The sequence below is a fragment of the Hippoglossus hippoglossus genome, chromosome 6 (assembly GCF_009819705.1).
Source record: "Hippoglossus hippoglossus isolate fHipHip1 chromosome 6, fHipHip1.pri, whole genome shotgun sequence".
NCBI classification, from domain to species: Eukaryota; Metazoa; Chordata; class Actinopteri; order Pleuronectiformes; family Pleuronectidae; genus Hippoglossus; species Hippoglossus hippoglossus.
Window position 1 is genome coordinate 18,450,804 of NC_047156.1, and position 21,163 is coordinate 18,471,966.

Sequence of the window (21,163 nt, forward strand, 5' to 3'; positions counted from 1 at the left end):
CCCCTAACAAAGCCAGGTAAAGCAAGAGCATAGTCCGGTATATCCTACATGCTGTGAAAGGGGCTGACAAATCACAACAGAGTGGGCCAGCTGGCCAATCAGAGCAGACATGCCTTTCTGCCTCTTAAGAGGAGCTGCAGCAATTGACAGTATGAAGAAAGTGATGATTTTCTGAACATTGGCGCAAATAAAAGAAATGTAAATAATAATACAAATCAAAATGATCACAGCACAATATGTCTTCTTTTAAATTATCTGGATTTTTCCCACCTCTCAAGACACAGCTCTGACACATACAGGGTTAACTTCTATTGCTGTAAAGTAAAGTAATATAGGCTGGCATGTTCTTACTTTATTATGTTTTGCACCTGTGTCTGCTGCGCCCTACGTCCCATGATAAGAGGGCTTTTGTTGGTCAAGTTTGGCTGCGAGTGGTGAGATAGGGTTTGTGCGTACAGTCAGGTACATGTGTGAAGGGTGGGGGGCAGAGTTGCTACAAGATGTGTGCAGCAACTTACACATGGCCAAGCTCATGAGCGATGGTGAAGGAGGCACTAATTCCATTTTCTTCACTGATGGAGCAGCTCCGGTACTGGTCGCACATGGTCCCCAGCTCCGCAAGCCCTAAGAGGTCACGTACACACATCGAGTCAAACACACAGATGCACATAAACACGTACAGCGCAGTGCTACTTGAAAAAGAAAAATGCTGCTCGAGTGTTAAAGGCGATTAAACCATCCAAATTTCTGTTTTGTAAGAGAGATTAGCCCCGACATCGACTCCCTCCCTTCTCCCCACTCTACCACTCTGTTCTGTCACTACAATATTATTAGCTGACAGCTTGCCATAAACTCATTACTGCACAGTTTATTGTAAAGTTAATTGAAAGAGAACTGAGGTAAAGATATTTTTTGCAATAGTTTACCTAACGTGTCACATTTGTCTTTCGCACGGCAGATGTCTTCTCTAAAAAGAAAGAACACACAAAATATACAATGATGTTAACAGTTGTCGAAGAGGAACATTTCCTTGAGAAATTTGGTTTTGCGTTCAAAGCGAGGAAGAGGAGAGGTTGAACCTGGTGATGAGAAGTGCTGTGTCATGGTGAGAGGGATGGCTGTCGTCCTGGACATTTTGGGTCTGCTGCCAAACACAGAAGTTGTGGAGAGTCGTAGCAGCGTTGAAGCTCACTGTTGGCCCTTCCTGTTTGGGTTGAAACACCAATGGGGATGTAACCAAGAAACTGGGTATACACATAATAATGTTTTAAGTAGTAACTGTAGTAAGTATATCTTAACTATCTCATATTTAGAAGGATACTGTACCCTGCATTTGTCCGATATGACTTTGGCAGGAATTACATAAGTTAAGGGTTAAGATTTGTAAACAGCTTTCCAAACCATTTTGGATTAACAATGTCAGCCTCTTGTTTTTAAATTAGACTACAAGTTAATATTGTATTCCCATATAAATCCAAGGGTACATCACGGCATACCTCTTGCACAAAGACCCCATAAGAACAGCTGGAGATTTCAGATAACCCAGTGGTTATATCTACTCTGACATGTTTGCATATGCAATAGTCAACATGATGGTGTTTCTTGATGAACGCATCCATCCATCTATCATCTCTAGTGTTTATCCTTTGAGGGTTGTGGGGTGGCTGGAGCCAAACCCAGCTGACACTGGGCAAGAGACGTGATACACCTTGGACAGGTCGCCAGCGTATCGCAGGGTCAACATATAGTAACAAACAACCATTCACGCTTACATTCACAACTATGGTCAATTTATCATCTCCAATAAACTTAATCTTAACCAACCAGAAAGACCAATGCCCAACTATGATATTTCTGGCTGTGAGGCGACAGTGCTACCCACTGCACAACCATACCACCCCCTTTGATAAATCAAGCTCTTTACCCCGATTATCTGTTTTAATACCAAGGTGTTGAGTAAAATGTTTATATGAATATATAAATGTGTTAAATATATCAGGTTGGAAAATTCTATGAGTTTAATATAACTGTTTAGGATTCAGTCACACAACTACAGTGAGTCTCATCAGCCACATTTGCAGGTGGCACCCTGCCTCACTATCATACCGTCTGTTTTCCAATGAGACCTCTCTTGAGACTTGAGACTGACAAGGTTGATAGTGTCCTTTCAAACAGGCCCCACAGAGAAAAGGCCAGGCCAGGGACACCTGCACTGACGTCACACATCTTTGAGACCTGGATACAGGCAGCATTCAATGTCCTGCACTCACCTGTTCATTGTGAACGACGACGAGCTTGACAATCATGATGTTGATTAGGTTTCCTACGCTGGGATCCTTGTACACTGCTGCTACCTGTAACAAAGACAAAACACAGACAAAAAATGCAAACCTGCACCAACCTCAACCAGAGCAGAGAAACAGCTATCGCTTTTACGGTTCAGCTCCATGGGGTTTGATCAAAACAGCAACAGTGCATTGAAGTCAAAAGGAGAAAAAGTCTGCTTCAGGGTAAGTTTAATCAACAGGGTATTAAAACCAATTACAATCCCTCCACAGACCTTAGCAAAGGAACAATAAACTAAACTCTGGACCCAGCAACAAATGTGAAACTTCAGCAAATCTGAAGTTCAGAGCCCTCTGTGAGGACAGCAAAACATTCCCTCTGCAGTTGCTCTGCTCCTCCTGCTTTTCTCGTGCACCCCTGTCACGGTCAGCCAGCGGTCTCCTGAGGCCGTGTGCGGCCCCCTGACAGGAACTCATTAGTCCATTATAAACATTTAGCTTGTCTTAGCCTGGGGGGAGGCAAACGTGGCCCAGGCCTGTCCAGTGTGGGCAAAGGGATCTGTCTTTGCTTGCTCTTAGTCCAACTGTGACGCAGGACCTTCCTTTGTACGCTAAATCCCAGTGTGGGTTGTTGTATGATCAGGGCAAAAAACTGACGTGAGGAGGGAGTGCAGCTTGCAATAGGCCATCACCTCAGTATCTCACACAGCCAGTTAGCCAAAAACAAGCTCTGAAGGCAGAAATAGCAGAACTGACACTACTGTCAAGGCCAAGATCTCTGTCATACAGTAGTTCTGGGACTTTCAGGATTTAGATGAAATGTCAATGAGCTTTTATAGTTTGATTACACACACATTATTTAGGATGTTTTTAAGGCTATATCAACATTAGAAAATGATTTATTAATAAAAACAACACTGATCAGCCACAACATTAAAACTACTAACTGGTGCACTATATAGTATATGGACCAATCAAAGGTATTTGTGTGTGTGTTACTGTTGCTACTGTTGCAAAGAGTTTAAAAAGACTGAGGTCATCAAGGTTTTGTTTAACTTCAGGGACTGGTTTTAATGGTGCAGCTGATCAGTGTCTAACTTTCCTTCATCAGCATAACAACTTACTTTAGATCAATCCACATGGATCAAACTTGGTACATTTCTCTATTCTTCTTAAGATTCTCATATTATGGCTGATATGGTTCAAATTAAGTGATTGACAGTCAATGTTAACTGGATGGGGAAAATGTGGTCCACCAGCACCACTGGTCTGCAGACATGTGCATGACAGACTTAATGTTTTGACTTAGCAACCTAGCAATAAAACTGACCTGCACATGGGTTTTTTAACACTGACTGTTCACCATCAGCCTCCCCTTAAGGATAACAGTCCACTGACAATCATTACTCCTTTATAAGTTAATGAGTTTTGTACAGGGTTCAGGCAGAGACGGCAGAGAGTACACACAGTTCAGTAAATCTAATAACCTGTTCAGCTTTGACACACTGATCCACCAACACAGTTAATCTAATACATACAGAGAAAGTCAATCACTGGATTGATTGACAGTCAGCAGTCCCAGACAGATGTGGGACTCATAAAGAGCTCAAACTGCTGAGTCAGGATTTTTACAATTAACTGGGCCACTTAGGCTGATGAAATGGCACTCTAAGGTCAAACCAGGGTTTCAAACCAAAATGTCCAGCACTAAAATCCACAGCTATTAACACAGAGACCTGGACGACATGATTCTGTTTGTGGCTGTGTTAAATTACACTATTCCTACCTCCCTTGTTTCCACAAAGATAGTTTTGGTTCATTTGATCTAAGTTTTGAGGAATCGTCTTTGAGATAATGTTAAAACCAATATAATGAAGCTAAATATAACTTTTTATGCATTGAGATGTGTATTTAAAATGACAGACTCAGGGACTAGTTCTTCCATCAATAGAAGGTCCAATTAAAGTTACCAGTCTGTTGACTATTCACAGTAACTGGGACCATTTCTGAGTTGAATTTTTCAGCTTTGTGTGAACCACAGAGGCCCTGTTGCAATGAAAATGGAAAATAAAATGTGCAGTTGTAAAGTAAAGTCAACTATGGTAAATTCAAGTAGCCCTGCCACTGTGTCATCAAGCTGCTAGTGCCTAGACTTTCAATTCTTTCAATCAAGAAGATAAGCCCAAACCACAAACTAACAAACAAACAAAAACAAAATCTTCCACATTAAGACAAAATAATAATTTTTACTTTACTTACTACTGACATGATTGTTAGGATGTAGTGCTCTAGGTTGCGCCCATGATGAAGGGCCATTTTGGCATCTGCTGTCACCATCAGCTCGACGTAGCGGGGATAGGAGAGGAAACGCTTGTGTCTTCGTGGGGATGTGGGGTGTGCGCCGGTGGAGTTGTTTTCATTCAAGTGCTGCTCTTCTATTGTCACTCTGAGAGAGTCCAGCTCCTCTCCCATATTCCCTCTGCTCTCAAACGAGACTGGCCCCTGTGTGTTCTCTGTTTTAGGAAAAGAAGAAAAAAAAGATAATTGTGGAGTTGGATTGAAAACTGCAACTGATTCACCAGCATTTAAAATTCACGACCAAAGTCACTGGGGGCTGGAGCCAATCCCAGCTGATATTGGGCGAGAGGCTGGATGTACCCTGGGTAGGTTGCCAGCCCATCACAGGTCTGACATATACTTACCTTGTCGCTTGATGGTGGGAGAAGTAAGCAGAAAATAAAATCCACAACCAAATGAACCTGGCCAGCTGACACACACCAGGTTCACCTCTGGTCAACTTCTGCCATATCCGCACTACACAAACATGATGGACCCGCAATGCAGTTTGAGAACACATGACATCACTGTTTCGGTTGATGCCTCCAATGCATGTAAACATGTGAGTCCAGCGATAAAGAGACAAACAATTCTCACATTCACATTCAGAGTCTATATCTGACCTAACCCCCTTCTGCTTGTCTTTGGACTGTGGGAGGAAGCCTAGGTACCTGTGACGCTGTACGGCGACATTCCTAACCACTGCACCACCATGCCTGAATTCAACAATAAAACACTCAAATTTCACCACACTGGATTCCACTTTATATAATAAATCATGAGAGGGGGCATTACATCTGCAGTTAAGGGCCGAGGGTTCTAGCGTGGCTGATTTCCAAGTGGCACAACAGAGGCACGCTGGAAAGAGGCAGGTCAGGAAATCTGCACTCCCTGCTGCCTGAGTGCAATCCATACAAACGGAGAAAATCCCATGACGGCATTTTATCAACACACAGAGGGACTATCCACAGTATATACTCAACAAGGAGATACTCAATGAACCCACTTTGTGACCCGGGTCATTACATTATCTCAAAATTGTCAGAAATGTAGAAAGCTACACCGAAATATAAATAAATCTAAAGTATTGAACAAACAGATTGAAATAACACCTTTTACAGACTCAAGGTGAATGCCTGAAGCAACAGCCTTAGAGGGAAAAAAGAAATCACAGCCATAAAATGTTCATACTCAACTGGAATTCGCTCAGCTGAACTGCACGTGTCGAGCTGGCTATTATTATAGATTCCTTCACCATGAATGAGTGAGGTTGAAAGAGGGAGACAGGAGCAGAAGCACCGACTAGAAAAGTGTGAAGAGCTTGTTTTATTGGGGGGGAAAAAGGAATCTGCAAAGTTGAAGCCTGATGCAAGGGAAATTACACGAACATGATGTTAGTCCACGTGGATGTTTCATCTGACAGAGTTTGGAAAAAGAGACAGAACTTGAGCAGGAGGAGAGGGTGAATAGAACCTAATGATTAAATGGCCATGGTGTTTGGGGGGGGTGGGGGTGGGGGTGGGGGGGGGGGGGGGGGGGGGGGGGGTGGGTACAGATGTCTGCAAGGTATGTCTGCAATTGACCAGCAAGTATGGTCTTAATATTAAATCAATAATAATATAGCACTGGGATGATATCCAGAGCTTTTTGTGTTTAAACTGGACAGTTGAGGACTAAGTACAGCCAGATTCGCACTGATGCAGCCATATGTAAGAAGGGGTTGATTGGAGAAGTTAAGTAAAGTGATGGAGAACGGAGAACTAACACAACAGCTGTACAGTCACAATCAGAGATTTCCTTGATAATTTCCTTCTCCATCATTAATAAAAAGCATTGGTCCATGTTTTGCAAGTATTTGCTACATTTTGGTGCCGATGCGGATCAGGGGGCGGATCCAGTTTTTTTCCACCTTTGTCTAACTTTGTGAGATAGGTTGTTTTACTAACATTTTCCCTGTTTCCCCAGGAAATCTGGTATATTTAGGGAACTGATATTTATGAGTGTGTTGGGCTTGGTGGAGACATGAGGTCTACTGAGTGCCATTCTAGATCACATATAGTCTCCTCTGTTACCTTAGAAAAGTCTTACAAGAATCGGTAATCAAGAGAAAATAGTAATATAAATTAAACATCAAATAACTTTCAGTAATTAAATGACTGAGAGTGTTTATAAGCTAAGCATTGTTTGGAGTTCGTCATCCTAAACAACCTCCTCAGCTTTGGATAACACGATTATAGAGAAGAGTTCCTTTGTCTTCTAAACACTCAATCTTTCCAGACAGCCAGACAGAGAGAGATTGTGTGGAAGTGTTAGGTCAGAGCGAAGCAAAAAAAAGAAGGACAACCCGTTGAGCACTCCCGAGATTATTCAAGCGATGCCCCCAGTGGGGACACAAGGCGGAGCGTGACTCCCTGGCACAATGGCACACAACTCTTGACGCCATGAGGCCCAGCCCCATGCCAGCGCCAACATCCAAGCCAGCGCCAAGCCTGTCTGTGCTCGTGCACACTGCCCAGGCGGCTGGGCCAGAACAGAGCTTTGTATTTTCCAGGAAAAATCTCTGCAAAGCCAAACCCACTCTGCTAAACCCCTTTAAACAGACTCATCACTGCAGACAGTCCGACATCAAAGGGATTATCAAAGCACAGTAGAGTATGTACGTATGTCCACAGAAATTGCTGTTCAATTTTAGAGCAAGTGAGTGTGCGATGAAAAAAGAAATGAAAATGAGGAGGAGGTTAAAATGTGGTCTCTGTTATAATAGCCTTTGAATCAGTGCAGATTAGCCACACACAACCTTTCCCAAATCGCCTTAGGTTCAAATCCCCCTCTCACTAGGTAGTGAGCTGCTACTTACACCATGAGAAGACAGGGGTGACTGCCCTGAACCGCCCGACACACAGAGACATGACATCATTCCTCTTGGCACCAAATCAGCATCACTGACACATCTAAATCTCTGGGACCAATATTACCCAAACATCAAAATGTGACATGTGTATTTTTACACCCGCAAAAATTTCATCAACACAAGTCCATAAAACTAAACTTCAACAGTTCTTCATAAAGTCAGCCCCGCACGGCATGAGTGTTAGAAGTTGGCTGCAGCATTCACATAGCTAAAACAGACCAACCCACCACATTCACTTTTCTGCTCCAGCGCCTATTTGATTTGTGAACTCCCAAAAGCCTTTTTATCATTGTGCCAAAGAATTATCACACACAATGAATATTATAAACAGTGTTAATCTAGTCATTCAACAACATGTTTGATCGCACATCTCAGGCAGTGCATCAGGCAATCAAGACTGAAATTTAGTTTGAATGCGCATGCATGTTTACACTTGAGCGTTTATTCAAATTCATTCATAAACATTAAAGTATGGATAAGGATTTTGATGTTTACGTATGCACTTCATGTTTGAGGCCATTTGTGTACTGTACACGAAGACTGTCCAGCCTAGATCAAAGAGCTGCTCTTTAACTCTCGTTCAGTTCTCTGTCAGAAGTATCAATGCCAAGAGCTCAACAGTGGGGAACACACATTTCATTGTTGAACTAATTAACATTCTTTTACAATGGCCTGCTGAGAGTTAAAGCATCCCATTTCCCCCGGGTGCCAGTTAAATAGACAGTATACCTTAGAGTGAGTATAGGTAGGGCCTTGGTTCTACATGAGGTCAGGCATGGCTTGCTGCAGTTTTACTGACAGTACAACTCGAGTGGGATGATGTTGACACTCCAGCAGACAGAGGCACAATTAAGTGCAATTCTGTGGCTAGACAGAGAGAAGCGCAGGCAGCTAATTGTTGCTGCTGAAGAAGGCTTTTAAAAGTGAAGTGGCATGGCTTCTGACCTCATTGGAAGACGGAGGGCTTTGTACACTTACAGTGCTCACAGAGTTCAGTTGTTATTTTCAGTTCAGAGACATGCTAAAGACAGCATGGCCGTCAGCTGAAGAATGTGTTTGGAGTAGCAGACCCCCTTTGAGGAGACAAAACACGGCTAATGGATCTGGACTCATGACGATGGTCAGGGGCCTGGAGTGTTTTCTTTAGTCAGGATCAAACTAAGACGCCTCTCACTTTCGGCTTTAGAGAAAGTTGTCCTTCACCAACCTTGATCAAGGCTGCACAAACCTTTAAGTTTGCTGTTTGAAAAGGAGAAATTGTTTCAAAATCTGAACATGATATTGGACAATCATCCTGAAGACCAACTGTAAATAGACGTTAGACACATTTACATGGAGACCGGTATTCTAATATTAAACCAAAAAGACGACAATCTGAATAGGAAATGTAAACAGTGTTTTCCGATGATCTTAATCTGAATAAGGACATTCTCAGAATAAGGAATAATCCAATTAAGACATGAGGAGTATTCTGACCTTTGTCACATTATGTAGACAGGTATGCTCAGGTAAGTTTCGATTGGAGTTTTCACAGGATTTTGCAGTGTTGACATTGGCCATGTTTGCACGCTCATCTCAATATGTCTAGCACCTTATTTGGTGAAGTCTAAATAACACAGCAAGCTTGGTAAGTTCAAAAGAGTAATTAGTATTGCTCATCCATCTCCTGTATTTTCAATCATACCAAAAACCAAGTGGGGACCCCGACACAGTGGTTTCAACAATACTTTTGCCTCGACGTAGCCAAAGCAGGTCTACAGTTTTGAGTGGCGTCTGGCCTCTTAGATGATTAACAGCCAGAGCCGCAGGCGATGACACCGATGCTTAACTGGCCACTGCCTCTCCCCAGTCCATCTCGATGGGAAACTGTCGCTCACCTGTCACCCCCTCTCACCTCTGACTGTCAGCCATGCCACCACGCAGTCAGTCGCTGTCACTCAAGTTGCTCTAACCATTCCAATCAGCCGCCACCTGTTAAGAATGCCCAGACAGTAGACAGTGGCAGAAAATAGCCCCAGCTGGAATTTGTCACGGGAACTCCTGAGACAACACATAGAGTTCAATGGGGCTGAGGCCTCGGGCAGGGCAGACACATGGCGGTTACTAAAGTTATAGACTGTCTATAGCTGCCCAGCCCTGTTCAGCCCTGTCCAAAATATCTGTTATCTTAAAATAAGATGACAACGAGTGCAATGGACCATGTTATTAGCTGCTTGCACTATCTGTCATGCAGTGTTATGAAATATGAGGCGATGATGAGACAAAGAACCATGCTTCTAGGGAACACTTATAAACATGTTGGCTGAAGAGTCCGAAGTCAGTGCATGCTGAATCCCATTCCAACTCATTGACAAGTATATTAATATCATCGTCCTGGTGTTCCAACGAAAATGCCAAGACCATTCGGGAGAGCAATCAAAAGACAAAAGAAATGCTGGTCCTTTTTGTATCCAGGCCAATAGCAAGGCAGTGGGGGATAAACCTACTTTAGAGAAGCAGGTGTAAAAGCAGAAAGGCGGGCAGTGGGAGCTCAAGAAAAGGCTGGGGCCTCTGCCAAGCTCTGGAGAAAGATCGACAGGCACATGCAGCGCAGGGCAGGATTGCTTAAACACATAAAGAAAGAAACCCCTTTCTCCATTCCTCTATATTGCTCAGTCAGCAATTCCCAATACTCTGTGGGACACTGACGTGCTACCCTGATGGATCCAAACAAACCCTCACAATCACACGACATCTGTGCATGCACACAAAGGCCCAAAACAACTTTTTTGACAAGTAACAATAGGTGCTTCCTGTTGGAGGAGGGCTAAGTCCGTCCAGGGGGCATGAGGGCACAGAAGAGGCCTAAGCCTTTTGGAAGATCCACAACATGTTAAGCCAGAGCCTAAAGGTGAGAGAGGTTGTCTGACTGATCAGTTCATCACACCCTGGCTGGCCACCTTTCCTGACCCCCAGTCAAGAGTCAGAGTTAAGAGGAAAACAAAGAGCTTAATTATGCACATACACACAGTTCCCACTGAGTCCCAGCAAACAAGTCAGCAAACCCAGCAACCACGCACCTCTAGGAGGGGAAAACCTCAAGGTCACATCCACCCGTCCAGTGAGTGAATCCAAACAAAGAGGGAAGTGAGGTCACAATCAACAAGTGCTTCCATTCACATACATGAAAGCGCAAAGGGAGAGCGGGCAGCGATTCAAGTCGGCTAGTTCAAACCCCAGGCGGGGGAGGGCATTTTTCCATGTAAATGAACCCATTGACCAAAAACCTGATGCTAGCATTTGAACTACCATGTATACACAGTGGGCACCAAGGGGGGAATCCTATACAATGATTGTGTTGAGGGTCAGGGGGCACAGATGCCATGTGTGCCAAGTATTGCCACATCAAAGGAAGTCACTTCGCTGTCCCAGCCTCCCTCAGTTAGCCACCAAGGAATCGTGTGAAACGCTCTGCAGCCAACAGAGGAACATTGATGTTTGGATTTTCAGCTGGTAATGTTTGCTGTCAAACTGTCTGTATTCAACAAACCGATACTAATTCAGACAAAATATGACACCCCGCAGCTTGAGACTTGCAGCCAACAACTGTGAGAAAAAGATACCGTGCAGCCCCCCCCCCCCCCCCCCCCCCCCCCCCCACCTCATGTCTTTAGGAGGGGGATTTTTTAGAAAGCTAAGGGAAGAGAATTAGAGAAGAATCTGCCCCTATCGGCAGCCACCCTCATCGTTGTGGTTATCTCTATTGAAGGACGGCACATAGATTCACATGCAAGCTTGGAGGCAGATACCATGCAGAATGTGCCATTAAGGGTCGGAGCTGTGCTGTGAATTGAGGTCGCTGAGCTTTCTTCCCCAGAGGCTCTTAAAAGCCATAACCAGGCACAACAAGCCATTCTGCGACTTTTAAACATTAATCACCCACTCAACAGTTATCTACTCCAGAGGTATTCTAAACAGCAGGGACGCCACCCAGGTTGGCTGACAGAGAAGGAAGACTTGTACAGTTGCTCACAATGTCAGTCAGTGAGGCCTAATAAAGATATCCAGATTATTTGATGTAGAGTTATATCTCTGATTCGCAGTCTTAGTCTGACACTTAATTTAAACTTAAAAAAAAAAAAAATAGTGCAGTGCTTTGTCGACAGCGCATGAACACACACAGTGAAGAAAAGCCGCTGAAGACAGGTATATGGCCTTGTCATGACTGCTGAAATAACAAAACATAATTTTCCATCAAGGTAACACTTTAAAAGCCCTCATCATTGCACTTCTACCTCTGACACTTCACAGTCATGACGGCAAATGTGCATAAAAGTCAAGTATTTGTACATGTCAGGAAAGACAAGTGCAACATTTGAAACAAATTCTCTGCTAAATTTATCCGTGTGGAAACATGGTCTTCCTCTCCTTTCAACACATCTTTCCATGGTGTGCAGAGACTGTACCAACTTTGGAAACTCTTACTCCATTCGGATACAGAAGTCCCAGTTGTTTTTGGCACCGACTGTAGTGAACTCGGGCATTACTACACAACATCATATCTGAGGGAACGGCTTATCCCAAAAGAGGCACTGTATCTTTCTGCCGATGCACATTTAGTTTCCTTGAGATCTGGTTGATAAAACACAGCTTGTTTCATGTTTCTACTGTTTAAAAAAAAAAAGGGGGGTTTCTTTTTTGGCAGAGCAAAGAGAAGAGGGGATTTTTAAAAAATGACTGCAGCATGACTTAGTCCTGCAAAACAAAGTCTTTACAGATGGGGGAGACTGACCAGCTAGCAGATTGGAAGCATTGATGCCTATTCAGTATTTTCAGATGTGTGGACCCACAAGGCCTCTTAACCTGCAAACCTCTTCAAAGTCTCAAAACTGCCAAACCCCTCAGCACTCAAAGTCCAGCTCCCCATTTTGATTTAAGACGAGTCCTCTTCAGACCATAATGAAAATAAAGCGGAGAAAGAAAGAAAGAAAGCAAGAGGACCATAAGATAACTAACTCTGCCAAATAATGTTTTATAGCTCTTCAAAAAGAGGACTTGAAGGGACACTTCATAATCTGCCATTGAGAAATGTGAATCAGTTGGATTGCCACTTTGAGTTGGCACACAATATAAAATGCCCTTTCACCTTTACTGTAGTGTGCAGTCCAAATATGATGCTCAGAAAAGATCCAGGTCCTAATTCCTAGATTAACAATGATTCTACTTGGTGGGTCCTGAGATCCTCCACACTAAGTCCTGTGAGGATACACACAGCTACTAAGTTTCCCAAGGAATTTAACCCATAAGTCGTGAGAGGCAAGTGTCCAAATACATAACCAGGAGCAAGTAGAATTTATACGCACCATGCCAGTGTTTATATCTAACCTGCTAGTAGCAGCGTGTACTGCACTTCTTCCCATAAAAAGACACGACAGGGCTGTTGGTCTTGGCTCGGTGAGGCCTTCAAAGAGCCCATTTATCATTGCATCTGGAGAGGGGCCTATCTGATATGGCTGAAGAGCCACAGCCTGGGACACCTCATAGTCCTAAAGCAAACCCCACTTGGTTCTTTTAATCCTCCTGCTCAATGTTTACCTGCGGCCCTTTGTTGAAGTCCCACAGGTGTCACGTCCACATAGGAGGTGGGGAAATGCATATTTTTTTTGATGCATCGCGATGGGGATGTGAACGACTCTGCATCGATGCAGAGACAGAACATAATCCATTCATGTTTTCGGCTACATTCATTTTTTTTGCGACGTCCTGCCGCTGCGTTATTATAACCACCTCTGCTTCTGGATCAGGACAGAAGCACATTAAAAGGTCCAGTCGTCTTTTACCAAGTCTCCTGTCTGAGTGTCCTCCCTCCACTCTCCCGCTGACCTGCGCTCACTTTACACTTTAACAATAAACACCAACACGTTTCATGATGCGACACCATCGATTAATAAATAAATACATGTGGTTATCAGTTTTTGTGAGCGACAGAGATGAGCAAACACACACAAACACAAACACATAGGCTGCAGACAGGAAAGAAGTCATTGCCACAGATTATCACACTGTTTTTTTTTTTTTACTTCATTGTTGCAGAAGAAGCGAAGCCCCGCTTATCCAGGAACATAAATATGAATTCAGCAGGTTTTTATAAAGGTCAGCTCTAAGCGTGAGTGACTAGAAAAGAGCAGAGAAGCAGAATAGACTTATTATAAGAAATAAGAAATACAATTTTTTGATGCATCGAGACGCATCGATAATTGTTTTATAATCGAATAATAGCCCTCTGAATCAGAATCGAATAGTACATCTACTGTTTGTAGATGTACTATTGGTTCATGGTTAGGGTAAAAAGTCTTGATGTATCTCAAGAAGTGATAAGTAGAAATTCAACAATAACTGGCTAAAGCATAAAGATAATTGAATGACAATGGATATTCCTTGAACATCAGAAGTCAGGAGTCATTCAGCAAGCCTACACTTATCCATTTCTTAGGGGAGAGTATATTTAAAAGTGCCTCAGAGTGGGGGGCTGAGAGACCCTCGAGATTTCTCAGCCTCTGTCTACCACACACAGACTGAGTGAGTGAAAGGACACAGCATATTAAGGGGGTATTGGCCTGGCCCATCAGGTCAGTCCAAGTTCTTTAAACCGCCGCCGCACACAATGGTTACCACCAGGCGACAATGGCCGGGTTCAGACAACAAGCAAATCAAGCGGCCTGTACATAAAAGATTTATTGCATCCAACAACAAAGGCCGCCCACGGAGCTCCCTGCAAGGACAACTCTAAGGCCCCTCCGTCGCTGTGAACTCCACTCGGTCACCCGGCTTTCTTTTGAGGGCCTCTCCACCGTCCAAAGGCCTCTACCATAAAAATTCAAATGATATTGGGGGGAACTTTCAAACCTCTCCACTTCTTTTCATCACAACCGCAACCTAAGAGGTGAATATTCCTCCTCTATGAGCAGTGCTGGAGTTTAATTAAGCTGAGGAGCTGCGAGTAACACCCCTCTATCAAGGCTGAAGCCTTTTGGGAATCCTTCAAGCCAAAGATCGTGACTGAGTGTAATTTACATTTTATGCAGTGTTTATTGCTATGGCTGAGAAATTGAACACAGGTCATCAGGAGGTGTTTGCGGGTGCAAGTCAGACAGACAGCGGTTACAGGCAGGATGGTTAGTCAGTCGTAGTCTGTTACCTGAGGCAGCACAGGGCTCTGTGTTGTTGCCGGCATTCGAGATGTTCCTCTTCCTCTCATGTCGATAGACCAGATGAGGTTTGTTGTTCTCTTCCACATATTCCTCCCCGTCAGCGTTTAAAAGAGGTTCCAAGAAATATTCACCATGTTGTGTTGTAAAAGTTCCAATCTAGAGCAAAAACAGAGACGTCATTGATTAGTTGTGTGAGAAAAGCATGCACTTGTGTGTGTGTGCAGACTGTACTGTATATTTGCAGGTTTAGTTTACAGATGGGGGCATAGTTTCATTTAAAGAGCTTGTGGTGTAATTGCAGTCATTCTGTTTTGCCCTTGAGCACCACTGAGCACATTATTTCCATGCCTTTGAACGAGCTCTGTCTTTTGACGTCTGCACATGAAAAGAACATGCTGACTCAGACAAGGTCGGAGAATACCTGTAACAGTTCACTGTCAGTCATTGTTGAAACTGAACCCCAAAAGACAATTGTGGGACATTTCAAGCCTTTTTACACTTTTATAGACACACAGGTGAGCCATCAAGTGTGCAGTAAGCCTTTTCATACTTTTTATGCAGTAGTTGTTATTTCAGAGCGCTTTTTATAACTGTGAAAAAACACATTTCCCTTTACAGCCTGACACCGGGAGGAGTGACATCATCATACATGGACAGAGCTGCTGACAGAGGAATGCTAATATTGATTTGGCAGCTCAGTCCCTCACAAAGCTACTTAGCTCACTTGGCCATGAGGAACAAGGGTGTTTGTATGGTCATTTCATGTGCACACTTAAACAGGATATTGAAGGCTGGAATGTTATCTTTACGGCAGCATTATTCCATAACCCTCCGCGCAAGTGATGGACATTTGGCAATGGAAAACATACAAATCGGATAAGGGAAACATGTACAAACTGCGCCTTTAGTCTTCCCCCCCTTTCAAAGAGTGAAGGATTAGTTGGCTTGCACATATGTCTCATACTTCCTCGAAAGTGCTACAGGCTTTGACTGCTCCATGTGTTCATTGCTGCTTATTTTAGAGTAAGATGTGCCAATGTATTGGATATCCAATTTAGTGAAAAGAAAAGAAATAGAATAAAAAATAAAATAATCAAATAATTAAAACTGCTGAATAAATAAAAGAGATAGTTTTAAAGACTGCCCCTTGAACACAAATTTATTTTCCTAATCTTATCTGAGGACATAATGTGTAAATTTAGGGAAACAGTTGCCATATATTACTATTAGTTACCTGCAAATTCCACACGTCCGTCTATATGTGCCGCACATATCTCGAGAATTCATCTTATCAGCTTCACATTTCGTAAATGTGTTATTAAGGGAATGTTGAATGTTGAATTTGGGTAAACTTTGATTAAACAGACAACCAGAAGTAGCAGTGACGTTGATCAAAACAACAGTCCGTTCAAGACAACGAGCATGTTCACGACAACGGCAACAATAATGTATTCTCAGTTCTCCAGGGTTCTGCGTACTTAGTCAAGCTTTACTGAACTTTGAATAAGCAGGTTCATATCTTTGGAATGCGTGAGGAAAATGGTTCACAAAAAAGGACACTAGTATAGAAAAATAATGAATTTTGTGGTTCAAATTTCACAGATATTTCCAACTTGTTTTGGGTCACACATTACGTTAGAAATGATCCAGTTAAAGAGCATAACCTTAATTATGAATCACTTACAATAAAAAATTGTATTTTGTCGTATGAACCATATTAGATGTAGACACAGCGAGATACTGTGTTGAGCTTCAAAGTTAATCACTGATCTTAGAAACACCAGTCGATGAATGGGATTGCCCAACTGTCATGGAATTTAAGAAGTTCAAATTCCCTTTTTGGGGCCATTTAAGGACTTTTAAACCATATTAGGTCTAAAAACATTCTGTTTTGCATTAACGGATTGTGTAATTTTAAACTTTTGTCAAAGAAATTCTGCATAAAGATTATTTTTTTCACCCAACATGAGAATGTTGCAGCCTTGCTGTTGAACTAATCTAAACATGATGAATGATTTATACAGACTAACAACTGGTAGATGTTTACCTGTATCTTGTAAATCACTATCTATGGTCAGTTAGCTTTAATTGGATAATTATGGCTGAGCCTTTCGGAGGTTTTCATGTGGTGTTGACTGAAGGCTGAACAGACAAATGCTCTGTTTGGAGGAGGGCAGAGTTTCAGGGTTTCCCAGCATTAGCTCAGCAGCAAATCTGGCAAACATCTGAACAGACACAATTGTTGCTGTTCAGTCGTGGGTTCTGAACTGGACTTTACAAGCGAGGAACTTCTATTTGAGGCAAGGACACACTCAATGATACGGATGAAATGACCGCTGGCCCACATCTGTTTTATAAAATCCCACACACTCAAATCCGGCAGTTGCTGCTGAGTCATGCGGACGTATAAAATACAGCTGCAGTCAATCTCTAAAGTTAAATAGGACATAAAGGCGTCATGAGCCTGATCTTTGCACAGAGGTACTGTACATCACTTGGTGCTGGAACGAAGGCAGCCTCATTTCTCAAGACAGAGTGACTCAACACACATCCTCTATTATGTGAGTGGATTGAGGGAATGAGCTTGGTCAGGAACTAACATTTCCCACACTGTGAGCAATCCTTAAGTCCCCCAGTAGCTTCATTGGCAGCTGTCTCCTCTTAACACGGCATTTCTCCCCTTTTCTGCCCATCACAGCTCACTTTGAAAAGGCCAAAAGCCCCTCAACCCTACCCCCTCCAGATTCCCCCCTGGGGATGGCTTTGAGCGACTCTGGACGAAAGGGGAACCTGCTTTTTTCCAGAATGACCCCTTTGTTTTAGGGCTTAATTATTCCTAAATGACCTCATCCCAACAAAATGTGCTTGGCCATTAAGGCCCAATGATCAGATACGGACACATTTATGACCCAATAGCCTCTGGGCTGTCTCCTTTGTCCTGTCATTCTCAATGAGTGATGATGCGGATAAGCAGCAAAGATTGCTTGAAAAAGGATGCAAACATGTTTGGATAAGTGAGTCATACATCAAAGTTGAGCAGTGTGACAATTAAAAGCTTATTACCCTGATAATTCCAGCATACCTCGTGTCTTAGATTGCTCCGCAAACACTTGTGGAGGTCTCTTTTCTCAAATGCCGGACTAAATAGAAGTTTATCCCCACTAAGAGATAAATCCCAATCATTTTTAATCATTACGTCATGTTTCAAAAGGAGTGCAATCACCGCATGCAGTGTGAATGTTCTAGTTCTAAAAGCTTCAAAGTGCAGCTGACGCCTATTCTGTGACATGCTATCCTGGTACTGAACGCAGTGCACCTATCTAAAATAAGGATTATGTCACTGATGGACGTTATGACAGGGAGGGAGACTCCAGGGCCTCCTGTCTGTGTTGCAGTGGCCAGCCAGACCCCACCACCACCACCACCACCACCACGCAGATTCCACCACAATCCAGCTGGCGCGACTGTGGTCAAACCCCTGCCCCTGGACCAGTAACCTTATGTGACCCAGGAAGTCATTGCCTTCCACACTTATTAGATTGTCTCGCACAGGAGTCCGCCAATTAAATGACACGGACATCAGGATCCTCGTAGTATAACACGGCTGTAAACTCATTATTACCCAATAACTCCATTAAAGCCCCATAAGATCTAAAAGATGTGCTAAAGAGCAATCAAAAGGCAAACAGCTGCTTTACACTGAATGACCACGTCTGGAGGCTGCAAATGACGAATTACTTGTATTGACAGCTGATGTGTTGATTTTAAGTCAAAAACTACTAAAACAACTCCCATCACAAGTGTTCAGAACCTGACGGAGGTGACATCTTCAAACAGAAACCCAAACCCCAAAATCTGATAAGTACAATGATACATAAAACGCAGCAAGGTGTCTGATTGGAGGAGCAAATGTTTGGAATTTGTGAATTTGCCAATAAAACAATATAAATAAACATGCCAGTATAATCATAATAATACTGGCATGTTAATTCATCAATAGCAATATAATAACAGTTAAATATGTATTGATATAATGCGTATGCGTTGTGCAAGTAGATCAATTAACACTAATTGATCTACTTCAGATTGGTAAAACGTTTTGCTGCTATTTATAAAACCACAATCTTCAATCAGAGGCAAAAAATCTGTCTTTGAAGTCCAAAATTATAATAACGTAACATTTACTTTTTTCTTCATATAATTTGTAGCCAAATTGCATAGCCCTAATTAACTGATTACTCCAAAAAAAATAAAATCAAAAATCTCCCCAGTGATCCAGCACAGAACAACAACCCCGGTTGCAGCTGATCAGTATCTCTTGCTCAAGAGCACTTGAGCAGAGTGGATGTCCCACTCTCTTAACACTGCAGCACCCTGATGCCCAGGCTGCACCGAGCAACAGCAGCATCAACAGGTAGCAGGATGCAGAGTCCTCTCTCCTCCTCACGCAGAGACGCGAGTCCACCAACACCCGGTGGGGGGGTCGCATGCACGGATGCACATCGTGTACAACCACAAGTTTGAGATAAGGTTTGATACTCACAAGGCCAGTGCACAGGCTGAACACCGCGGGGTACTCGCTCTTGGCGTTGACGTGTCCGCTGAAAAAGCAGTGGCGCATGTCGCTCGGGTCGTGGGACTCCGTGTCGTTGCCCCGTCGCGCTCCCAAGTGTGTGACCGCGTACGAGGGGGCGATGAAGCCGGAGTCCGCGGTCAGGTTGAGATGGAAGCGCTCCCCGAACGCGTCCACCCGGTAGAGAACCCGCAGAGCCGACAGGTCACCGCCGGGAGCCAGACTCCTGCGTCTCCTCCTGTAGTGCAGCTTGTGGGGGAACGACTCCCCGAAGTCGTTCAGTCGGAGCGGGGTGATGATTTCGTACGATGACAGCCGCTTGATGAAGCTCTCTGCAAAACACAAGAACGGTCATTTAACGCCAAGCTGCAGACTGACCAGCCCCCGGCTGCACATCTCCCCGGCGAACCAGTGTCGGGCGCCTCCAACGCGAACCGAGGCAGAACTCTTACCTTGTTTCGGATGCAGTCGGTACTGCAGAGTGTCGCGGACAAGTGCTGACAGATGACACGTTAGTCCAAGCAGCCACATTGCAAACTGCATGATTCCCCCCGCGAAGAAACCCTCCAAGGCGAAGTACCCTCCGTCTCTGCCGAGCGAGCTCCCCGTGCTCCCTCTCCCTTTCCCCCCGGCTTGTCAGCGGCAACAGGTCGCGGGATCCGCGGAGGAGGCTCTGTGCAGCGCAAGTCTCGCAAAGTGCACTGGCCTCATCGCATTGCTAAACCTGCATCCACTACCCCCCCTCTCTAAACTACGGCTATTTCTTATGACACGTTCATCCCCCCCCCTTGACCACAACAAAAAAAATTTTTGCTGCCTAATGTAAACTGCAGTCTATACTGAAGGGAGGGATCTGTGCCAAGTACGCTTTCCCTCAGCCATCCCTGGAACACCCCGTGCGCCCGAAGCACTCACCGAGTCCGAAGCAACGCCCCCGTGTGCGCTCCCGAGCCAATGGAGAGTGCGCCTCCACCACCACACATGGGGCAGGCTCCAGTGCTGCAGAGCTGGGAAGACTGGGATTACACTGTCAGAGCAATAAGATCATCGGGACCTCAGGGTTTAAGGTTTGTCCTCTGCAGTGGTGAGGCTATAGTGTAACATGTGACTGACGCACCTGAGGAAACTACTCTACCACACAGACATGATTCTATTGTTAGTTCTCCTGTGATAAACACAATAAAAGTGCTTTACATGATATTGTACCTGGGACTTGTGATGCATCTGAGGCAGCAAACACCGAGTTTATATTTGGTTAAGGTTTTAGAATGTAGAACTATGGATATATTGGACTATATCAGCTGCATGGATCAATATGTCAGCTGATATTAACGTCTGCCTCTCAGGTGATCGAGCACATCACCCACTGACCAGAAGGCCTCTGGTTTGATCCCAGTCCTCCAGCATATTTTCCAGTCCGCATGCTGAAGTGTCCATGGGCAAGACAGCGAACTCTAACTTGCCCCTGATGGCTGCATGTGCCGTCAGTGTGAGAGAGAGTTGTATTGTGCAAACGGGTGAACGTGAGTCGTAAAGAGCCTTGAACGCTCAATAAGATGAGGACAGCTGTATTTAAATATCTGTTTAGCATTTCCATGTATGAGACACATTAATATTCCATTTATATTTTTAAAAATCCGATTCAAAATCCCACTGACGTTTGCAACAACGCTAAAAACTAATAATCCAATCGTGTTATCTTTCTCGACAGCGTGCCATGTGACTTGATTCACATGTTCGGATACAGTATATGTGGCAGTTCTTTTTAAATACAGTCTAATATTGCTTATTCAGCAGCCTTTAATGAACACCATTCATAGGCCTTATGTTCACAGGCTAAACAGAGGTCATGGGGGTTGTGATAAGC

At 43.8% G+C, this 21,163-nt stretch overlaps 1 protein-coding gene across 1 annotated transcript in view; it reads right to left on the reverse strand.

Annotated features, from left to right (window-relative positions):
* LOC117763247 (A disintegrin and metalloproteinase with thrombospondin motifs 20) overlaps positions 1 to 20,412 on the reverse strand; it is an 86,845-nt gene extending 66,433 nt beyond the window's left edge. Inside the window, exons 1-8 of the mRNA XM_034588206.1 lie at positions 19,749 to 20,412; positions 19,267 to 19,628; positions 14,711 to 14,879; positions 4,545 to 4,798; positions 2,271 to 2,354; positions 1,080 to 1,204; positions 927 to 967; positions 519 to 624 (exon numbers count right to left, since the gene is read on the reverse strand). Coding sequence (XP_034444097.1) covers positions 519 to 624; positions 927 to 967; positions 1,080 to 1,204; positions 2,271 to 2,354; positions 4,545 to 4,798; positions 14,711 to 14,879; positions 19,267 to 19,628; positions 19,749 to 19,839 — 1,232 coding nt within the window. The 5' untranslated portion in view covers positions 19,840 to 20,412. The remainder of the gene's footprint in view (positions 1 to 518; positions 625 to 926; positions 968 to 1,079; positions 1,205 to 2,270; positions 2,355 to 4,544; positions 4,799 to 14,710; positions 14,880 to 19,266; positions 19,629 to 19,748) is intronic.
* Between the last annotated feature and the right edge of the window lie 751 nt (positions 20,413 to 21,163).